Consider the following 24,318-nt stretch of genomic DNA (forward strand, 5'->3'; position numbering starts at 1 on the left):
TACTCAACTCATTTCTCGTTACCTGAAAAATAGTTGTAAGGGTGAGTTCCTCAATCAATATAATAAGCATTATAAACAACATGTAATGCCAAGTAATTAACACATCAATCACCCTAATTGCAATACACATTCAGTAATAGCTCATTGGCTTAAACATCATACTCAACATCAATATACAATACCAGTATAATCTCAATTCATACTTAACAACAACACAACACACGTATAATATTGGAACACATCCATTCATATTATACGCCATACATATTTTTATGCAATGAGACTCTACACATGCGGTACCGACTATTCTTGAACATATAGTTCAAGCTCACCGATCCCTCCAGATACGGCTACTAAGCTCACTAGTCCCACTCATTTGAGACCTAGTGACTCACTCACTAATTCCTCACCATGGGAATTAGCTACAGCCCCGAAGGCTAGACTATGCACACTAATCATCTAGTATGCAAACATCAACAACAAACCCACAATGGTTCACTCACTAATTCCTCACTATGGGAATTAGCTACAGCCCCGAAGGCTATGCCATGCATGCTAATCATCTAGCAATGCAACATCAATAATAATTCAAGAATAAACATATGCTCACACTCTGAGCCATACAACAGTCCATTCACACATACATGCATAATATATACATTCACAGCATCATGTACATCATTATACATCATCAATCTTTCATCACATAAGCATGTCAGATTATGCCAAACAACAACCACAATATTAGTACATTTCAATATTGCATATACTGCTCAAAACAGCGGGAATTTATCCCTATTACACCATAGGCAACATAGGCCAACCCTCAATTAGGTACACCACATTTAACAACAATAATTTTTCACTCTGCAAAAGTGTTAACCGGTTAACGCCCTGGGTTAACCGGTTAACGCAGGCAAAACTCACTTTCTGGCAAAACGCAACAGCGTTAACCGGTTAACGCCCTGGGTTAACCGGTTAACGCAGGCAAAAACTCAATATTTTCACATTTCAATACAGTGTTAACCGGTTAACACCCTGGGTTAACCGGTTAACGCAGACCAAACAACAATTCCTTCCTGCGCTAACACACGGCAGAATGCAGAATTCCGCCGTTGGAGGACTTCCGGACCTCCGATTCCGATTCCGTAAAAAGCTATACGATCGGGAAAACATTACTCACACAAATACCGATTTAATTTCAACTTTCAGCACAGTTCATCCCACAACATTTCAACATTTACAAATCCCAATTAGGGTCAAATTAACGGCTTATCACTACCCATGACATATTATCCCAAAATACCCATTAATCGACGATAAACCCCCCCTTACCTTAACAATCCGGCGAATCTTTGAGCTTCAAGCCTTTCCGTTCTTCAACCTTTGCTCTTCAGCTCCTTTCTCCTCTTCTCTGCCCTTTTCCCTTTTCACGATTTTCTCTGTTTTCACGTGAAATGTTTTTACTCCCAATGGGACTTTTTCCTTAATTCCAACTTATATATATTTTCCAAATAATAATTATTATTCCAAAATAATAATAATTTAAAAAAAATAATAATAATAATAAAATTTCCAATTATTTAATTAAATTATTAACTCAATTCAAATAATTATTTTATTATTATCGGGGTGTTACAACTCGCATTTTTAGATCATGGATATCCACATAGAGAACTTACTCCGTTAATTTCTCTACCCCGACAAATTGAAAAACCAGAAAGAGGAGTTCACATTCCCCGATCTAAATTCAAAGTCATCTTTAAGAGCAAAGAGAGCTTTCATAATTGTATTCTAAGTAATTGATCCTGATTTCTTTTGCATATTAAGGAATGTTTTCTTAGTAATGTACTTATGCTTCAAAACTTGGACCAATATGAAATCACAAACTCAGTGGAGACTCCGATCTAGCTTACTCAACATAGAAGAATTTGTCTTTCTTGCTTTCCGGATCCCAAGATCACTCAGCCTTTTGGGTTTATTGATTTTATTTCAGCCAACAAGATGCACATCGGAGTTTGAAATAGCTTTCCACAAAACATTCATAGTCATCCTATCAATAAAATCACAAATTGGTTGAGGTAGTCAAGCCACTTGCATATAATAATTTGGGAAAGAGTTCAGGACAGACCTAACCAGAGTCAAACGACTACCCTTATTTAACGATTTATGTTGCCAAGATGCTAACCCCTGACTGGTTTTGTCCTCTAAAACTCAAAGTCCTTGCATTGAAGACAAGTAAGAGTTTGCTTGATACCTATGTTGGAGACAATTAAATTCATTTTACTCCTCTTAGTGCTAGCGTAGAAGAACATTTTTTTTATTTTGAAAAATCACTTTAAGTCCATAAAACATGGAAAAACAATTCAAGACATCAGAAGTGATCCCTTCATAGGAGTTAGAAACCTTCACAAAAATAAGAACATCATCAACAAAAAATAAATGTGATAGAGTGATGATGTTGAGGATGGAAATCCACAGTTGAATACATGTTCATATTAGGTGGTGCACTAGTTGCTTGGAGTTCAAGAAAGGAACCTGTTGTAGCATTACCATCATATGAGGTTGAATACATAAGTGCCTCTTTATGTGCATGCCAAGCAACATGGATGGTGAATTTGATCGAAGAAATTACACAAAAGAATCATTGAGCAATGACCATGAAGATCGACAACATGTATGTTATCAACCTGGCGAAGAATCCCATAACACATGGAAGAAGTAAGCACATCAAAACGAGATTTCATTATCTAAGAGAACAAGTAGCAAATGGAAGGTTGAGCCTGAAACACTGCAGATCAGAGAATCAGATTGCTCACATAATGATGAAGGATATGCAAGTCGAATTATTCAAGAGATTGAGAACAATGGTGAATGTAGATAGCTTAGACACAAGGAATTAAGTGGTGTGTTAAATATGTAATTATTTGTGTTAATTAAGATTGTATTTGATAGTGTCAAAGTCTGTATGAAGTTGTCGAAGAAGTTTACTTCGATAGAGTCTAAGAATGTGTATATTCAACAAAGTTAAATCAATTAGAATTCGACAGAGTTGAATTTAATATTTTCGTGTAACATTTGAGATAGTTATTCTGAGATTACTTGGAGTGTAAGTTATCTCATTATAAATAGAAGGAGACTCTTTGTAGTTATATATAACCCATCACTATGTAATCACTTTAATATACAATTCAATGTAGTTGCACAATGCAATACATTATTCTTCTTCCTCCAAAATTTTGAATTCTCTTAAACCTGAATTTATCTTTTCTTTTCATTTCTTCAAATCTAAGTGAAAAGTAGAATCATCTTGAAACCAAGGCGTAGTTGATTCACTCTAAAAAAGGGTGAAGAATAAGATGCACGACCGATCAAAAAGATTGATTCTTGTTCATCAGGATTGATTCTGATTATCTCCAAGATTGAAGTTTAATTCTAATAAAACATTGTAAAGGGGTGGTTATCCAATAAGATAAAGCGAAACAAAAATTCGATATGTTATACTGAAGCCATTTCCACGACACAGTTTTAATATCTTCTGCAACCTTGATTAAATCCACCTCTAGTTCAAGTTATATGTGTTATTGAAGCACACTCAGCTGAGGTGTTCAAAATCGAACCAGCCCAATAGAAAACCGTAAACTAAACCAAATCAAACTGAAAAAATGCAGAAAAAAATTGTATTTGGTTCAGATGCATTTGGGTCACTTTTTTAAAAAATTGTATGGTTCGGTTCGGTTTGCAGTTTTTATTTCAAACCAAACCAAACCGCATTATGTTACAATCCAAACTTCACTTAACACACATCCGACCAAAATCCAAACCTATTACGGCCTAGCCTTATGATTACGGACGATTTTCTCTTCCTCACACTTAGATTTCAATTTCAGCATTCTAAAATCTCTCTTAGCAGTATCGCGCCTTCTTCGTCATGTACAACTCTCCTCTTCTTCTATAATCTCTCCTCTCTTATATTTTTTCATTTTTATCTTCTCATTTGTATGCTATTTTTCTCTCTTCCAATTTTATTTTTATCGTACCTCTTCTTCTGTAATCTCTTCTCTCTTTTGTTCTTTCATTTTCATCTTCACTAATCTTTCGTCTCCTTTTTTTTTCTCTTCATTATAATGTTTTTGACATTGTATTATGCAAATTTTTTATATATATTATTCCATTTTTGTCTAATCTGATTTTTATATATTAAATGGGAAGTTGTTGTCCAAATATGATGAATTTTGTTATTATATGGTAATGTATGAATGACTAAACACAAAGTTATGTTGTCATTTATATAGTATGTATGACTCAATAATTTTTTTGTAAACAATCAAATCAACCAAACCAAATCAAAGCGCGTTTGTTTGACTTTATTCGATTTTATTTCTAAAATTCAACCAAACCAAACCAAACTGTATGTTTTTTACTCTTGCGATTCATATGACTTTTAGCGTCAAAACTGATCAAATCGCACCGCAAACACCAGTACCCCAACTTCACACACTTTGTACAAATGAGCTACAATGAAAGGAGACCGCCAACTCCACTTGTTGTCTACCTAGTACATAATATAGAAGAATACTCCATCTGGTCTTAAATATAAGCAACAAAAAAAGCAATAGTCTTAAATATAAGTAAAAGTTACCTACATTTATTACATTCAATGTCATTATTTCAAACATATCCCTATTTTTTTTCACATTTCTATGTTTTTAACCGATTTACAAAATAAAAGTAGGGGTAAAATTAGAAAAAATATAAAATTTAGATGCATTTAGACTCTCTTTTTTAAAGTGTGAGCTTTTTTATAAAGTTGTATATATATGAGACCAGAAGAAGTAGTGTGAATTAAATGTGTGTTTTGCCTCCTCCGTCTCAGTTTCGGATATTAGTTTTCCAAGCCATATTTATTAAATAATAAAATTAACAACATACTATATTTATTATATTTAATATAGCAATAATAATTATTAAATAATAAAATAAAATCATATTAAAGTTATATTTTTTATTAGAAAATATTAAAATTTATAAAATATAATTAAGCAATAAATAAATAAATAAATAAGTATGTGCTTATAAAAAAAATTAAAAATTTGTTTTTTACTAACATGATGAATTCGAGGGCGTATACAACATCTCCTCCCACATCTTTGTTGAATATCAAAAAAGGATTTTTTTTAATGCACTCTGTATATTTCTTAGGCACTACGAAAAATTATAAAAATATTCCTTAGTATTCAGAGATGCATCTCCAGACGCAATTAATACACACCCAACGTCGGTCATTCTGAGTGACGTCCTATAAGTTGTTCTTTTTTAATTCGAAGATGCATCTTCAGAATATTTCAAGAAAATATATATCCATGATTGATCCGCTCAGTGGAAATTCTGGAGAGATATCTCCAGAAGTTTGGATGGGATTTTAAAATGTTTTGTCACCTTAGCATATCAGATTTTTCTGGAGATACATCTCCGAAATAATCTGATAAAACATACAGCTGCATGATCACACAACCATTGTTGTTTTTGTTTATAAACCTTACCAAAAACCCTTCCATTCTCAATCCATATTTTCACTCCAAATCTCCAACCTTGTGGTTCATCACACCAAAGGGAGAAAAAGAATTTAGAAAAATTTCAGGTAAAGATCATTTATTTCAAGTTGAATTGCTCACGTTAATCCTGTTTTTAGTCTGATAAAATGAGCGTTTTTTTCTGGAAATGTATTTCAGGAACGTATATGAACTTTTTTGGAAATGCATTTCTGGTATCAGTTTGTGTTCATTTTTCCAACTCTGTTTTCAGCAGTAGCGTTTATTAACTATTTTATGATAATTGTTTTCATTAGATATGGTGCACCCCGATATTTTCCTCCAACAAGTTGTGTCTCCGAATGTCAAATGTGTTTCTGTGAAGGCGGTAGATGCTGGTAACCAATTTTAAAATGAGCAAGAGTTTAAATATCATGATCAAATGCTTCAATGGATTCATATAGAGGCCTCCAAACAGGGATTTGGTGTGGTTATCGGAAGGTCCGATAATGGTTCAGATAGAAGATGTGCTTTTGTGACAACGATGTGCGAAAGAAGCGGGAAATATAGAACTCCCACCGAAATTTTGAAAGAGACAATATCGATTCAAGAAAATATGAGTGTCTCTTTAAGGTGCGTGGTTACATGTTGGTAGACAAAAACTGGAGATTTAATGTCATATGTGGTTTGCATAACCAAGATTTGTGTGAAAAGTTAGTTGGCTATCTAATTGTGTGTCGACTCATGTCGGAAGAGAAAGAATGCGTTGTTGATATGACATTGAATTTGGTTTAACCGAAAAATATACTTACAACATTGAAACGGAAAAAACCCTAAAATATATCAAATATCAAGCAATTGTATAATATTTGGTACCAAATTAACAAGGCGCATAGGGGGGATAGAACTGAAATACAACAACTCTTGAAATTGTTGGATTGATAACAGTTACGTGTCTAGGTATTGAACGTGCGAGGATGAAGTTACCATTAGAGATATATTTTGGATTCATCTTGATTCCATATAGTTATTCAACATGTTTCCTAAGGTGCTCATACTTGATTCAACGTACAAGACCAACAAGTATAGACTTCTATTGTTGGAAATGGTTGGTATTACCTCAACTAAGAAGACATGTTCTGTTAGGTTTGTATTTCTAGAGAGCAAGAAAGAGGAGAATGTTAATTGGGTCTTATATGTGTGTTAGGAAATATTGAAGGACTAAGTTTAAATGCCTAAAGTCATAGTTACCGACCACGACACCGCCTTGATGATTTCGGTTGCAAAGGTGTTTCCTACTTCTTATGCATTACTTTGTAAGTATCACATAACAAAGAATATGAGAAGTCGGGTTAAACCTGTGGTTGAGACGAAATAGACAGAGTCTGGAGATGGCAAATGGTGAAGGCGGGTATAGTTGTGGAAAAAATAATGGATGCATTGAATCGTATAGTAAATTCTTCCACAAAAGAATTATATGCCGATTTCGTTATGCATTTCAGGAAAGTGTGTGAAAAATATCCTTATTTGTTGAAATATGTTGAGAGCGTAATTCTTGACCATGTGAAGCAGAAGATTGTTTGTGCTTGGACTGATAAGGTTATACACCTTAGAAATACAACAACTAACTGAGTTGAGTATGCCCTTTCTACATTGAAGAATTGATTGGGAAATAGTAAGGATGATTTGTGTAGAGATTGAGACTCCGTGAACCAAATGATTCAGAACCAACATAATGAGATACATACATCATTTGGTCAGAGCATCACAGTTTGGGAACACATATTTAAGAAAACAATCTTTATTCTCAGTTGGTCGACAACATACCTCGAGCGGGTTTGAATTATATTTTTCACTAGGCTAAACGAGCTGATAATGTAGGCTCCAATAACGCAAAGTGTGGATGCATAATTATGAAAATATATGGTGTTTCGTGTACTTGTGTTATTGCAAAAAAAGGTGAAACTTGGTATCCCAATAAGATTGGATGAGGTTTTCACTCATTGGGAAAGGCTTAGGTTTGATGACGGTGGCGACATGAACGACGGTAAATCAAATATCTCTACCTTGACTGAATGGTAAGTGATACAAAAGAGATTTTTGAAAGTTGATGACAACATGAAACTCCACACTAAAAAACAATTGAGGAAGATTGCTTATCTGGAAACCACTGACTTGAAACCATCCTTTCAACTAGTAAAAACATAAGGTGCTCCGAAGAAGCTCAATCCTACACCAAGTGAAAACTCAACGGTATATTATCCTTCGTCTTTTGAACATGTTGACAAAGTTTTTACGGACTCACCAACTCCAAAATCTCTAAAAAGTGTTTCCAAAGAAGCTCGCATTAGCAAACCACCTCCTACGCCACATCTACCAAAGATTTCACTCATTGACGAGATGCTGGTTTTTATGCACAAATACATCGATCGGATCGTCAGGGTATGGATATCGAGTTGTTTCGGCTTTACACGGTAAAGGATAAGATAATATTAAACTTGTCTGTTGTCAATTTATCCAAGAGTTGAAGACTCATAAAGAATCATACACACGATTGTACGAAAAGAAAGAACACTTAGATGAAGCTTATGAGTCTCTTTTTCCTTGCCTTGGTGGACCAGCACCAGAGGCAAAATGAATGTGCTTCTCTAAAATGGATCACCTGATAGCATGTGTGTATGATAGGGTGTGTGTTGATCTTACACGATACGGTTTTTCAGAAACCTTTTTTCAATTGCATACCGTCCCACCTCAAAATCCAAATTATCGTATTATGTGTATTTGATGACTTTCAAAACCACGGTATTTTGTTCAAGTTTATTTGAAACTAGGATGCCCTATTACCACTTACATCACATGAGTGGAATGTTCATTCAACAACAAAAATTGAGACTTGGCCGAACCATTTTATGGAAAGGATGCAAGAGTTCCAAAATTTGAGCAACATTGAAAGAGAATCAAATGCACAAAAGTCAAAAGGGATACCGCCCATAGATTTAGCTGAAGACAAATGTTTCGATTCTTTTTAATTTCGTATTTAGTCGGACAAATAAGTGTATGCAATTGTGTCTCAATATTAATGAAGATTAATTTATTCAATTTATCATATTGTGTCTTAATACATTTTTTTATTTTTCACAATACAACATTTATTCATTTATATATATATATATATATATATATATATATATATATATATATATATATATATATATATTATATATATATATATATATATATATATATATATTATATATATATATAATTGTTTCAAAGGTTTTGTTTTCAAACATGTTCAAGAGAGGTTCAGAGATGCATCTCCGGGACAAGATAATAGGGTGCGTAACCGAAGATATATCTTCGGAATCAACATGTCAGGTTTTGAATGGTCCATAATATAAATTAAGATGTCCTTGTTTCTTATTTCACACAAACTGAAAATGTCTCAAATGTCACAAATAAACATCAACTGGTATGTCGCAAATGTCTCTGTCTCTAGCGCGACACCCAGACGAAAGTTTAAGTTCAACAAATGCACATCTCTTGCAGATATTAAATACGAAATCCATCATCTCCTAGCTTACGGAGACAATCGAAAAATTGTGAAGCTCAAGTACCGTTCACCATCGATTGACAACATAAGGAAATTAAGTTTAACAACTTTGAGCTTGGAATACATATTTCTGTTTCGAAACAAAAACTCTACTCGAGTTGGAAGCGACAATTTCAAGATCGGTCGAAGATATTGTGAAGACGTTGAAGCGTAGTACATTCGAAAATATATCTCTAAAACTAGAAGACATTTTAGTATTTTCGGGTGGTGCTTAATAAACATATAAGGTGCATTAAGAAATTTTACTCCTTACAAATTTATCTATTTTTTTTCTAGATCCTTAAGAAACATATAAGATACATTAAAAAAATTCTTATCGAAAAATATCCAAACCCACGTTTGAACATTTTTTGGGATGGACTAAATTTTTTTGGCTTACTAGTATGTTGCTATACCTAAGTGAGACTCGGAAACATAATGTAATAGGCATGAGTAATCCAAGAGAGACTCGTTAGATAAAGAAGTGAATGCTATAAAAGAAGAAAGTATCTAGAATTTTGTTTTCCAAGTGGGGGAAATAATCCCAACATGCTGCTATTTCATCCTTTTTTCTATATCTGATACCCAACTTTGTTTTGTGATTAATAATAATAATATTAATCAATATTAGAAGTTTCGTACGCTAAGAAAAACTACCATACAACAAAATCTGGCTGTGGTAACTACTACCATACAATAAGAAAACACCTCTAACAAACCCAGCTTTTGTTGCAACGTGGAATTGCTCACAATAGAGCAGCATATATATATAACATTATTTCTCTGGAACAATCTGATCAACCAGCTTCTCAGGGATGAAGAATCTGATCAACCAGCATAGTTTATCACACCAACCTTCCACTGTCTTTGGTGTGAAGAATCTGATTAACCAGTTTCTCTGGAAGCTTTTTAGTAGCCTGTACAAGTACCAAAAGGTTAATTTAAAGTGCGTGGTTTTCAGTTCATATCAACAGTGTACAAAAATGTATACCAAGAAACTAACCTGAAAGTTCCTCATATGCAAAATTGGTTCACATCCTACGTCGGCCACTGATTGACCATTTGGAGTCTGCAACTTGAATCGCTCTGCTTTGTATGCAGATAACATATTTTCTTCGTCGGGTAGGTGATGGCAAACTGTCAGGAGTGAGCTAAGAGAATTCATCTGGAAAGTTAAAGAAACAATCAGATAACGATTAGTCCAAAGATAAAAAATCAGTCACTGTGGACCAATCTTAGCTGACTATCAAAAATAAAACACAGATCCTACCTTCATGTAAGGACAAGATGCGCAACCACCGTGAATGGAACAACCCTCCCCGCTAGTTACTCCTGGTACAACAGGAGGTATGATATCACTGACTTCAACTGAATTTAGACTAGAAGTTGTTTTCGAGATTGAGTCTGATGAAACTGGAAACACAATTTCAACAGTAACTTTTGCTCCATGAGAAGAGGATTTTGCAGGCTCTAACAGACTACGAACTGCTGCCACAATTGCAGTCACCATCCCAGATTCTGTTCCTAAAACAAATTGAAGATGGTCATCAATGTTTCTATCCAAAGATTCTTGAACCCTGTCTTTTATGAAATCCAATATATTCTGGGTGGACCCTACTACTCCCATTCCTCTTCTTTTTGCTTCCATTGCCAATGAAAACATCTCTCCAGGTACCTCAAGATGGGCAGTAAGGAATGCATCACAATACATTTCTTTTATCGTATCCACAACTTCATGGCCAAATAGATGATGAACAATGCATGATCCATCCTGACACCAAAAGGCAAGAGCAGATAATCATGACATGTACAATATTGTGAAGCTAATTCTTGAAACACTAAATAAAATCATTTTCATATAGAAAAAGAAAATAATAGGAAAAAATGGATTCAAGCCAAGCCACCTTCCGAAAATGGTGAATGCGAACAAAACACATGTTAGTGTAGCACATCCGATTGCAAATAAAGTAACTTCTTCCATAAATTTTTATAACACCCTAAAGACCTTACCTGATAAAAGTAAAGTCGTGGTAGTAAGGATTTAATAGAGTCTACATTGTGCTCAGGATGTATCGCAGCAATCTCTTCATCGGTCATTACTGTCATCTGTTGGAACAATTCTACAATATTTGCACCCATGTAAGAATCAGGCCCATAATATATGCTCAAATCTGGCACTTGGGCAAATGCCTGCATAAGAGATAAACATATTAGTGTTTAAGAAAGAAGCGCTAAACAGCATTGTTGTGAATACAACGACAAAGAGGAATACCCAAAAGTTTGCGTAAGACTGACCTGTAGAATAGTCTGGATAACATTTGATGAGGTACAGGTTATTGTTGGCACAAGCTCATGAGCATATGCCTTTGTCTCTAACTTAGTGTTAATGTATATGACATGCAAGGAAGTAGACCTAGAAGCTGGCTCCAGATACTCCATATAAGTAGAGGTAGCTGCAGCATCAGCCAGTGAGCAACCAATACGCTCATTTGACATTCTATAAACATCGACCTACAAATAATCAATCAGAAGAAAATTAAGGACTAAGGATTAACAAGTAGCACTGATACTGAATTTTTCTAATCTAAATACTGCAGCACGTATTACATACTTCATACAAGATATCTGTATTAGTTTATGACCAGTTTCTATCGACAAACAGGTGAAAGACATACCTCATTGAAACCGGCTTGATCAAGGATGGCGCGCACATTTTCCGACATAAAGTCCACACCTAGCACTGTTATGAATTTGCATCCAGCTTTTGCCATTTTGACTGCTGAATCTGCCATGACCAGTGAATCAGATATATGGATATGAGGCCACTGCTTCTGAGCAGCAGTTAAAATGCCTTGGACTTCAGGATCCATGTAAAAGTGCGCAACTACACCTATTTTCTTATCCTTCAGCACATTGACTAGTTCATCAACTTTTAACTTGTTAGGGAACAGGTATTTTGCCTGCAGGAAAGCCAGACAAAAATAGAAGTTTAATGTTTTCAGGTCAAGATTCAATGAAATTATGGCATTTGTTGGCGTGTACATGATCCATTCATAACGATGCGACCTCACTTTTCTTTTGAAAGTAGAAAAGCTACTTGCATAGATAAAGCAATCAAGAAACACATGTATTGTTCTACAGAAAAATGGAATTCCCAAAGAATTACTTAAAATCCCAATATTTGTGTGAACGGTAGAATATGTTACTACTATTTGCAACTTAACACTATCAATTTCTTGATCAGTACAGATCTTTGTCTTCTGTGCGCAAGTATGGAAAATGAACTCCTTAAACTATCTTAAAATTTTTGTCGACGAAATTCAATTATACAAAATCAACTTATAAGTTAATTATTCTCCAGCACCTATAAATACATTCTTCAGTCTATATCTCATCCAGTAAAAAAATTTATTCTTAACACACTCCTCACATTTAGAATTGAACATCTTCAGCATGATCCAAGTGATCAATGGCAGATGACCCAACACATTTTGAATAGACTAAGATACTATCATAAAAAATTTGAATTTCATTTTATTCAATCCTTCAAAACCGAAATAAAAGTGTGGACCACTCATGCAATATGTGACTTCTTAACAAACTAGAACTAAAACACCACCGAATATGCTTTGGCTTTAGATAAGGTAGAACTTTCAATACAAAGTATGTGAAGTAAAAGCACTATGGATAATGTGCTAAGCATATCCATTTACAGAGTAAGCGTCTACAATCATAATAAAAACGGAAAACTCGCGTACTCTAACATAATAGGACGAAGACTAAACATGTTTGAACACAGGAAAGTATTGCTAAAAGAAGCATCAAATTTTGCAAGATGTAATGGAAAAGGACACCACTATTATTTCACTTTTTTTACGGTATCAAGAGATTCTATGTATAATGACACCACAAACAAACAGACACGTCTCCTCCACCTGAGTATTTAAATGGATTGTCGAAAACACATATTACTCATTTCATAGTAATTTGTAATGTCAACGCTAAGCATCAACTTCCTCCAACCCATTACTTCAAAAATAATTACTAAATTAAAAAATACACCCTCCGATCCTATATACTCCCTCCGATCCATTTTAAGTTTCACTTTTTTGATAAATTTCTTTTTAATTATCACTTGTAAAGTTCAAGATGGTATTAATTGCATTTTTGTCAAAATTATTCGTAGGTAATTATTACATAGAGAAAACATTAAAATGAAAATAATAAATAATTAAGGATATTATAGGTAAAAAAAGAATTATTGTTTGAAAAGTAACAATAATGATTAATTTTCTTGATATATATAAAAAGTCAAAAAAATAACACTTAAAAATAAACGAATGAAGTATAAGACAAGTTATTTTTTAATTCATTCAACAAAGAATATATTTTGTCTAATAATAAATTAGATACATTGATTATTTAAAGAATTTAAAAAGTAACTTGTCTCCTGTAAATAGAATCGGAGGAAGTACTAAATAGATCCTATCAATAACTCAATATAATAATATTAATTTATTTTACTAAAAAGGGTCCATAAAATAGAGGATACAGAGACTCGCATTAGTTTAGTTGATAAGAGTCTCTTCTTGCTTAAGCAGAGATCTAGGATTCGAACACAGCACAATGCGTGCATCAATGTTAAATGTTTTTAAGAAAAACTTTGTCGTTTATTGTCGTCATTTTCAATTTGAAAGATTAGCCTTCGTAGTTGCGCACAGATGATACCTAATTTATAGAAGAAGAAAAAAGATAAAGAGTCTTTTATCTACTCCATAAAGGGCCAAAAATTCTCACTCCATAATATGAATAATCTACCTATATATTTAATGTAGATTAAACAATGTTTTGGACTAATTATATGAATAATCTAGATATATTAATCTCAGAATCAATATATTTAAAAAGAAAGAGAAAAAAAACAATGACATGAAAGAAAAAACAATCTGAAAAAGAATAGAAAAATAATGAATAGAGAAGAATAAGATAGAGAACAAAATAGAAAACAGAAAACAGAAGTAGAGAAGAAGAAGAATAGAAGAAGAATAGAGAGAAGCTTCCAACAGTTGAGGTGGAAGAGGAGTTAGGGCATAAGAAGCAGCGCACATAAAATACGAGAAGCAGCATACAAAATAAACGCGATGGAGAAGGTGAAAACATGAATGAGAGAGGAGAAAACACGAACGACTATGATAAATTTTCCAATTTTAATATTTTTTAAAGGTAAAAAGGTCTTTTCGCACAAAAAAAACCCTAAAAGCAGAAAACCGCTCAGTGCCAGGAAGCGCTCCGCTCCCGCAACCCGTTATCCCAGCTATCCCAGCCACTATCCAAAATTGCGATGCGCGCCGCTCCTCCGTAATGGACGGTTTCCGCATCGAGATAGCACTTAGAGCGACCGCTATTAATAATTGTGCCCCTAAGATTTATATTAATAAATGTGCCCCTTGTGTTGTAATATATAATTTCCTCCTCTCAAATGCAAAATATATTAGACTCCTATAGATAGACAGATAGAGGGAGAGAGAGAGATTACACTACCCTCGCTTCTTGTGTTAAAATATGCATTTCCCTTTCCTCTGATGCAAAATATATTACACTTCTCTCTCATGATAGATACTCATATTACATTATCTTCCTCTCTTATGTTTTTTTTGTTTAGTAGCCTATGGCCATAATTTCACTCCCTTAAAAGGGAATATGTCACAGTTTCAAACTCACTCACATGCAATCGGACACTACCTAAAGATAAATAAATTATACACTTAGATCCGTTCTTCGACAAAACTATTAAAAAAATGACAATCTCCTCCCATAAAAGATGAATAAATTACATTCTCCCTTCTTATCGGCAGCTCGTCTTTCCCTTATTTGCAAAGCTCGGCCAAGTTGTTAAAGGTTTTAAAGGCTCTAATTCCAATAATTTTAGCGAATGTGAACCCCAGTTGAAATTCTAAACTTAATAGGTACTTCTTCCTCTCATTTGTGGCGCCCTTGACTAGTATCGTTTCTATGTTTAACCTCTCAATGTAGGATCATATCGGCTTGTCTTTCCCTTGTTTGATAGATCGTAGGCTTTCCACTAACTTTGGTTGACTTCTCGACACCGTGAAGTGCACGAAAAACATCTCCTTCTAGTTTCAATACTATACAAAGAAATAATTTATGTATTCTTTAAAAAAGAAATAATAATTTCTTATTAATTTTAAGTTTTTCAAAATAAATGCAATCAAGTTCATACACTTTAACTATTGATTTTTTAATTCAACTAGCAATATGGTTCGGGGTCAGTTCTGGCATCAAGTGGTTTCAATTCTCTCCCAATCGCAATTGCAGATGATCAAACCGTGGTTCTCCTTATTAAGTCCAGAGTCAACCACTACTGAACCAACTAAGAATTTGATTTAAATTTGCAAATTTTTTAAATTGAATTTTTTACTCAAATACCCCCACATTTAAAAAAAATCTCAAAATAACCTACTTTTCAAATTATTTTCCAAACTACCCCAATTTAAAAAAAAAACGTTTAGGTGTAAGTGTCAGATCAATTGGCGTTTACCCTTAATTTTTAAGAGGGGCGCCAATTGAATTGGCTATATCACATGGTGTTGCCAATCCAATTGGCGTCCATGTGTATATAGTGAGAGGAGGCGTCAATGGGTCTGTCGTCTCCGTGTATTGTATAATTTTTTTTGTATAAATAGATGTGTTGGCTGACTCATTTTTTTACCTATCTTTTCATTATATTGCAAACATGTTTCGTCTTCGTCGCCTCTATAAAAAAGTGATTTATTCGAGAGACAAGCTTCCGATGGAGATGATGTTTTGGAATATCTGTCGTTTCGAGCAACTAGAGAAGGAGTTGGTTCGTTGGTTTGATGGAAAAATACCTGAAGAGGAAAAATTAGAAGTATTGAGAGACTCGATGGCGTACGTGGTTGGCTACGAGTAAAAAATGATAAGGATGTTATGGAAGTGATGTTTAGACCAGATGACATATCAGTTTGATTGTTGTAATCAGTTAAAAATGTTGTTTTTAAATGTTGTGATTAAGTATTTTCATCTCTTTTGATATTTATTGTTTGTGTTGTTTATTTAGACCTGTTCGAATTTAAGTGTGCTTAAGTTGAAGTGATGTTTGTTGTTAACCTTGTTGTAACAAAAAAATTATTAATATATCAAAATAAAAGGTTACAAAAATTGAAATGATGTACTAAATTATTATGCAAAGGTTGTGGGACATTTTTTCTTATTGTGTCCGGGTTGACGACATATACTACATAATCTTATCATTTTATCAGCCGTATCCATTTCTATTCTAATATGCGTGTTGTTTGACCGTCTTTTTTTCTTTCTTCGCATCTCATCGTTGTGCCAAACTATGTCCTCTTCATATGGAGGCCAGCATTTCTTCATTTCTCCATTGCTAGCCCTGAGAAGCTTTCGTTATAGACATTCATAACGGTAATGGTCTTGTAAACATCGGATAGATGGTTGTAAGCATCCTGACGAATATTTGCGCATGTCGCCATGACATGAGAGCAAGGAATACGGAAGACCTGGAACTTTCCACAGTCGCACCAACTTCTGTTTAGTCTGACAGCATATGATAAATTTGGTCCCCCCTCATTGTGGTCCATTGTTTCCAGTACACTGAAACTTTACCTATGATGGTCAAAGATTGTAACCACGTGTGCGCTAGCTATGATAGTTTCCTCTTTCATCATTTTCATACAACATTCACTGAATAATTGACCTGACATTAACACCGTACTCCATCTTTCACCTTTGGTTGCGAAGGTAGATGTCAACCTAAAATAGGTTGTTCTGACCAATCCGGTTATTCGTAGATTTCTAATGGCTTTGAATACGCCATTCATGCATTCTACAAGGTTTGTTGTCATATGGCCCTATTAACAACCTCTGTCAAATGCCTTTGTCCACTGCTCTAATGGTATGTTATTCACCCACCTTTCTGCATTTGCATTAGACAATCTAATTTCGTCATGGTAATATTGAAATGACGGCTGAGTTAGAGCATACCCTGCATTCACCACTTTTTGCGAAGGTTCTTGTCTTTGATTGCGCGCATGAAGTTTTGTGCGATATGTCTAATGCAATAGACATGGGTAGAAGGAGGATTATGTCATCCGTTATCATGGTTATTATAAGCACTCTCAATGGCAGCATGTCTATCTGAAATAAAATAGAGATTGACTTATGGAGCGACATGTGTTCTGAGATGACTAAGGAAGAAACCCCAATCACCGGTTGTTTCAGCTTCAACCAGTGCAACAGTCATAAGCAAAGTGCCATATATTTTCCGTATAACCATGTTCCATCAATTTGAATAATAGGTTTGCAGAATATAAAACCTTTGATGCATGGTTGAAACACCCAAAAGAGGCGGTGAAAAATTATATTTTCATCAACACAAGTTTCGCCTGGCGTAAATGCTGGCAATGTCTCCATAATTGCAATAGTTCTTGGTGCATATATTTAAAGTGCCCTAAAAACCGTGGCAATTCTTTGTATGAATCCTCCCAGTTGCCGAATACTTGTTCAACAACCTTTGTCCTTGCAATCCACGCGTTCTTGTAAGAGGGGGTATAATTACATCTTGTGACGATATGAGATATTATTATACTCACCTTCATTGATGGGTCTTTGTTAACAAGCGGCAAAATGTCTTGATATATCAATTCAGCGCTTAATTTTCGGTGATCTTGTACATCATTAGTGGCAATGCAACTGTGAGGTGGGTCTATAGAAGCTTTCTCCCAAGAATCGCTTCTCTTCTTGAGAGACGCAGCCAACCGAAACTTGCAAAGGATGTTACGACATTCGATGACATACCTTTTCGAATCATTGCGTTTCAAGGTGAAATCAATAGAGTTATCCATGTGAAATTTTTTGATAGCTCGCACACATTCTTCTCTAGTGTGGAACGTGTCTCCCACTTTTAACTTACCCACTGATCGTGGATACGGGTTATAAAAAACATTGTCGGATATTTCATCGTCATGCAAGTCCATGTTTGTCATATGTTATGGTGGATTATATACATGACTTAGAGGTAATGGCGTTGGATGATCGTCATATTCAATGTTGTTGTTCAACATATGATCGACCTGTGTCTCGGTTTCTTCTTCTTCATCATCAACGACGTTGACTTCTGCTTCTGCTTCTAGGTCGACTTCATCTGAGTCTTCTGAATCAAGTTCATCAGATTCAGCTTGATTAGTTATCTGAGATTGTTGAGATGATATACTTTGTTAGAGATTAATATATAACTCAATAGAGTTGCAATAAGAATGTTCGTGAGTAACAAACATATATTCAACATCTTCATCGTCTCGCACCTTTAGCGGGTAAAATTTACATTGATTATTTTCGAAATAAATTGGATTTTGGTACGTAATTTGTGACACAAGACTAGATCCTAGGTAGGATTCTATTTGTTTTTTCAAATGCAAGAAATTTGAATTTCTCTTGATTGTAAATCGGATAGTATTAGTGTTTCAAAAACTAAACCTGTATACATCACAGTCATATGTCTCACCGTTGCAGTGAGCATTGATAATATATTTGGATGCTGATGACATAGTAATATAATGAAGTTGTGTAGGTTTGACAATGAATTTTTGTTGGTTTGAGGATGAATTTGAATTTGTGTTGGTATAAGAAAGACTATAATTAGAATGTGACATGGCATGCATGCAAGAGCTAGTGTCATTCCATTTGGCGCCTGCTTGCATTTTTTGAACATGGGCGCCAGTCCATATGGCGCCTTGTGTGTGCAGGCCTCGAGATTCTGTGTTGCATGCAAATAGCCATGCAGCCTAGTGAAAAGACCATGCATGCAACCTACCACGACCTAGGAAGCGTCAATCCATATGATGCTAGCATGTAACAAATACATGTGCATGCCAAACCAATTGGCGCTAGCTTGCATGCTCAATTTTCCACGCATGCAAACTTATGCATGTCTCTCATTATAAATGGTCGTGCAACTCACCACTTTTTCATCAACAATAATCACTTCTAGACTTGTAATAACCACTCTTTCATCTGTAACAACCACTGTTTCATCTGCAACATTACGACACCACTCTTTCATCTGTAACAACCACTGGTTCATCTACAACACTATGACAAGATGTCTCTGCTCACTATGGGTGAATCGCATAGAGGCACAGTTGCAAACATAGCAACTTATGTAAGCGTTTACTTATTGTATTATTTTTCTAACACATTTTTTTATAAATTAACTTATTTTTGTTGTTTATTTTTTAGGATGTTTCTAGATTTCGAACTCGTGTCTATGAATTTGTTGTCATGGACGCGATGATTCAACCTTATATCAAACTCAGGGATCATTTAACATCAATCGTTCTTCCTCCTACTATAGTCAAGAAGCACAAACATCACAAAACCAAAACATACAACAACCATATGACTACCAAACACCTAAACAATCATTTCAACCTTTCCTCGACACATCATTCACACCAATGTCGCCCTTCAATCGTCCCGGTCGCCCTCCAATATCTCAAACACAACTCAACTACTCTGACATGGGTCACGAACTCAACTATGGAGGTAGCACTTCATTGCATACACAAGAGTACGCGGATTTATCTGAATATCTTAGGCAATCTCCTGCAGGTGTTGGTGATGTTCCTGGCCCCTCAAATACTCAAACACCTGGGATAAATTATTAACGTGGGTTAGGGCCATGCGTTCGGGTAGTTAGGGGATGTGGGACCGGAGGTCGGTTAGGTTATCCCGGTCAACGGCATTAGTCTTTTTGGTTAACGTATGTAAATGCATATTAGTATCAATATCAATTGCTCAGATTTCGACTTTTATCTAAAATGTATATTGTTTTTCAAAAAAAAAAATTAGGAAACACACATAGGTGTCAGACCAATTGGTGCCTCATTTATAACTTAACACACAGACGCGCATCACTAGATGCATTAATCAATCTAATTGACGCCACCTCTTTAAGTTAAAGAGCATGCGCCAATTCATCTGACACCGTCTCTTCAAAATAGGATAGTTTGAAAAATAATCTGAAAAGTGAATTATTTTCGTTTTTTTTTTGAAAAATTGGATTATTTGGATCAAAAATTCTTTTAAATCTTGTAAGATTTAATGTAAAAAACATTTGATGAGACTGATCTTTTTGAATTTGTTTGGCAATGATTTACTGTATATTTTTATTAATGTTGTTTTAAAAAATAATAATATTTAATGTTATTAGTAATTTAATTGTGGATTTTAGGTTGCTACAATGATTAAATATACAAAAAATTCTTTTATATTTTATATAACTCTTATAAATTTTAATTATAATATTTTAGTTAATACTCCCTCCCTCCCTCTCTTTGTTTTTTATTATAAATTGTTTAATAAAAAAAATTGTACCACAATATAAATTATTTTACATTATCAATAAGTAATTAATACTATTTTCTTTTTATATCTTTAATAATTTCTTATTTTCTCTCCTTTCAATTATATAAATTTATCTCTCTCTTTTCAATTATATAAATTTATCTTCTCCATATTATTAATGAAGAACGATTTATTAAAAGTGAATCTAATTTTTAATTTTCAAACATCATCAAAAAAAAAATATGAAAAATACAAAATAATTTATAATAAAAAATAGAGATAATATTTATTTTAGACAAGACCCAACAAATTTTAGATAGAATCGGATCTGATCATAAATTTTTTAATATCATCCTACAAAACCGACATAAAAGTGTGGACCATTCTCCACTCAGCAATACGTGACTTCTCAACAAGGTAGCACTAAAAGTAAGCATATCGTCCATTTAGAAAGTAAACATTTAATGATAATAACAGGACAAAGTTTAAACACAAGAAAGTTTTGCTAACAAAAGCATCAAATTCTTGCAACTTCTAGTGATAGAAAAGGACACCACTATTATTTCACTTTTTTAACAGTATAAAGAGATTCTATATATAATGACATCCACAAAAATAATTAGTAAATTAAAAAAATATATTAAATAGGTCCTACCAGTAATCAAAATTAAAGTCATAATATAAAAATATTAATAATAATTAGATACAAAATAGAATGAAAAGACAGTGCTAACCTGGGCTTCAGCATAACTACCCTTAGGAACAAAGCCATCAGCAGTAATAATCAACGAAGGAAAAGGCTCAAACGGAACTTTCCCATCTCTCTCAGCAACCAACTGTTTCGTCTTTTTCTGCATAGTAACAAGAACGTTATGCCACGTGTTCACCCTAGAACGACCGGTTCCCGGTAAACCAACATTGAGAGCCACCAAATCGTCCGTGGAAACTTTCAAAACGGCCTCCGGTTCAGACCCGTCAAGAACCCAAACCAAACACGCGCAGAAACCTTTCGTGATCTCCGAGTCACTGTCAGCCGTTAATCTCACCTTCCCTTCGCCGTCGATCTTCACCTCAACCCAAACCCTCGCAGTACAACCCATAACCCGGTTCGTGTCAACGCGAACCGACTCATCCATAGGTGTTATGAGTCCCGCGTAATGTAACAGCCGCTTCATCCGCTCCATTGGTTCAGGTAACGACTGAAACTCATCGGCTAGATGGCGTAGCTTGGAAGGAACGACGAGCTCGGCGGTTTCGGGAAAAGCGACGGCGGAGCAGGAAAGAGAGGTGTTGGAAGGGATGCATTTGAGAGATTTGAAAAAAGGAAGGTTAGGTTGAAGGATGAAACGCTTTGGCTTAAGAACATGGTTTGGGTTTATTGCGATTGAAAACAGAGAGGAAGTAGCAGTTGCAGCCATGGCGGTAAAACTATGGATCGCTATGGATCAAGATGAGTTGAAATGGAGCGAAAATAGATAAATGAGGACTTAAAATAATATTATACTAAATAATGAAAATTGTAGTGGGGGAGGTTGAGAATAGGAACATAAAGAAAAGCACTTTAGCTATAGCTAAAATGGAATGGAATCAAAAAGGATATGGTGGCTCACGAGAAAAGTTTCCCCACAACTTCTCTTTTTGTATTCCCATCTATAACACCAAAAACAAATAGAGTTTACAATACAAGCAAAACCTTAAAATATATATTATTATTATTTTTTTAAAATATATAAAAATATACTATCAATGTACCCATATTAATACAGTAAAAAATAAAATATTATTATTATTTTTTAAAAATATATAAAATATATATTTTTTATTATTTAGATGTTTATTAATAACTTCATAATTTATATTAATTAAATTTGGTGACGGTTTAAAATTAACCAATTCATAATTTATATTAATTAAATTTGATGACTGTTAATCTAAATTTTTATTTTTTATTAAACAACTTTGATTTATCATTAAGTTTTTTTAAAATATTTGGACGTTTATTAACCAATTCGTGATTTTTTTTTTCAAAATAATCAAATTTTTTAAAAAAAAAATTCTAAAATAACCAATTTTTCAAAAGAAATACTAAAATAACCAAGTTTGATAGAGGATGCGTCAGATGAATTGGCGCACCCTCATACCAATAAGAGGAGGCGTCAGTAGCATTGGCGCACATGCATTGGGCCTCATGAGGAGGCGTCAATGCTTGTGGCACCTGCATTGGCCCTCATGAGGAAGCGTCAATGCCTCTGGCGCCTGAGTGCATTTTTAAAGGTGGGCACCAATTCATGTTGCGCCTTCTTGTAATGGTCATGTGGGCGCCAATTCAACTGCGCCCACGTGTTTTGTCCAATAGATGTTCCGTCTCTATAAATACTACGTCTTGCATACAATTATTTTCACTCAAATTCATCTCCTAGTCTAGTTCAACCATCAATTTCAATTTTCCTTGTTTCAACAATGTCTACATACATTCAGAAACGAAATGTTGATGTAATATTTTCTGTCGTTGCGGCTCCGATACAAGTTCGACTTTGGAACACATATACGTTTGAACGTCTTAATCGGACGTTGTACAGTTGGTTAGAGGGAGAAATTGGAGAGGGTGAACGGATTAGAAGAATACAATGGCTTGTGTCCACGTTCAACCAACACGGAGAAGTGCGCGAATTGGTGGATATTAAGACCGACCAAGACGCTCGTAGGATGATGCATTACATGTTCAAAATTGTTTTGATGGTTGTAATCGCATAGTTTTTGTATTCTAGTTGTTTTAATTGTTTGTGTTATTTTTTATGAACAACTGTCTTTTCGTCACAGACGTCTACTATGAAGTAAATTTAGTTTTCCATATATTGCAACGGAGGTACTTTGAAATAAATTTAGTTTTCCATATATAGCAACAGAGGTACATCTGAATTTATCTGGTTGTGCTCGTTCCAACACTAGGACAGTTATTACGATTGTGATCTGGTTGACGACATGAACTACATAGTCTAACCATTTTGTTCGCCGTATCCATTTCGGTTCGAATCCGGGTGCTGTTAGGGCAACCCTTTTTCTTCCTTCGCATAACTTCGTTGTGCCAGACGATGTCCCTTGATATTCTGGCCAATAATCCTCTTTTGCCACTACCGAAAAACTAATTTTATAAACATTTGAAAGGTTGGCGACTTTGTAAACTTCAAATAGCAAGTAGGATGGATCCCTTCGAACCTTTGAGCACGCCGCAATGACATGGGAGCAGGGGGTACGAAAGGCTTGGAACCTTCCGCAGTCGCACCAACCTCTATCTAGTTCGACTATGTACTGTCCCATCGGCATGCCCTCATTGTGATCCATGGACTCGGCAACACTAAACTAACCTTTAGTTCGGTCAAATACCGTAACCACGTGTGTGTTGGCTTTGGCAGCTTCATGTCTGATGAATTTCATTGAAGCATCACTAAACAACTGTTCAGATTGCAACACTAAACTCCATTTTGAGCGTTTGGTTTTAAACAACAGAATACTATCAATCCACCGACCGTTGTCGTATGCCATAATCCACTTCTCCAACGGAATACTATCAATCCACCGAACCGCATCTTCGTTCGACAATCTTATTTCCTCACGGTAATGTTTGAAAGAAGGTTCTGATAATGTGTAACCTGCATTGACAACCTTCTTACGCAACGTCTTATCTTTGATTTCCCTCATGAAATTCTGAGCAATATGTCTAATACAAAACACATGCGTCGAAGGAAGATTTTGCCAGCCATTGTCAATGTTATTATATGCATTGATGATTAA

General features: G+C 34.7%; 1 protein-coding gene across 1 annotated transcript; it reads right to left on the minus strand.

Moving 5' to 3' along the window:
* Nucleotides 1–9,595: 9,595 nt before the first annotated feature.
* Nucleotides 9,596–22,186, minus strand: LOC127073986 (quinolinate synthase, chloroplastic). Its single transcript, XM_051015239.1, has 7 exons — nucleotides 21,261–22,186; nucleotides 11,799–12,083; nucleotides 11,419–11,634; nucleotides 11,134–11,313; nucleotides 10,394–10,894; nucleotides 10,127–10,288; nucleotides 9,596–10,040 (listed from the first exon to the last, which is right to left on the minus strand). Exons 1-7 carry the CDS (start codon nucleotides 21,942–21,944, stop codon nucleotides 9,969–9,971), a joined length of 2,100 nt encoding a protein of 699 aa, XP_050871196.1. The 5' UTR covers nucleotides 21,945–22,186; the 3' UTR covers nucleotides 9,596–9,968.
* Between the last annotated feature and the right edge of the window lie 2,132 nt (nucleotides 22,187–24,318).

This window comes from Lathyrus oleraceus, chromosome 4, assembly GCF_024323335.1.
Source record: "Lathyrus oleraceus cultivar Zhongwan6 chromosome 4, CAAS_Psat_ZW6_1.0, whole genome shotgun sequence".
In the NCBI taxonomy this organism is placed as follows: Eukaryota; Viridiplantae; Streptophyta; class Magnoliopsida; order Fabales; family Fabaceae; genus Lathyrus; species Lathyrus oleraceus.

What these genes read in the sequence shown, in the direction of transcription:
- LOC127073986 (XM_051015239.1), bottom strand. Translation starts at nt 21,944, where the DNA reads ATGGCTGCAACTGCTACTTCCTCTCTGTTTTCAATCGCAATAAACCCA. An exon ending in GTAGTTATGCTGAAGCCCAG is followed by an intron (nt 12,084 to 21,260) that starts GTTAGCACTGTC and finishes GCTTTCCTGCAG; the next exon opens with GCAAAATACCTGTTCCCTAA. An exon ending in TTATCCAGACTATTCTACAG is followed by an intron (nt 11,314 to 11,418) that starts GTCAGTCTTACG and finishes TCTCTTATGCAG; the next exon opens with GCATTTGCCCAAGTGCCAGA.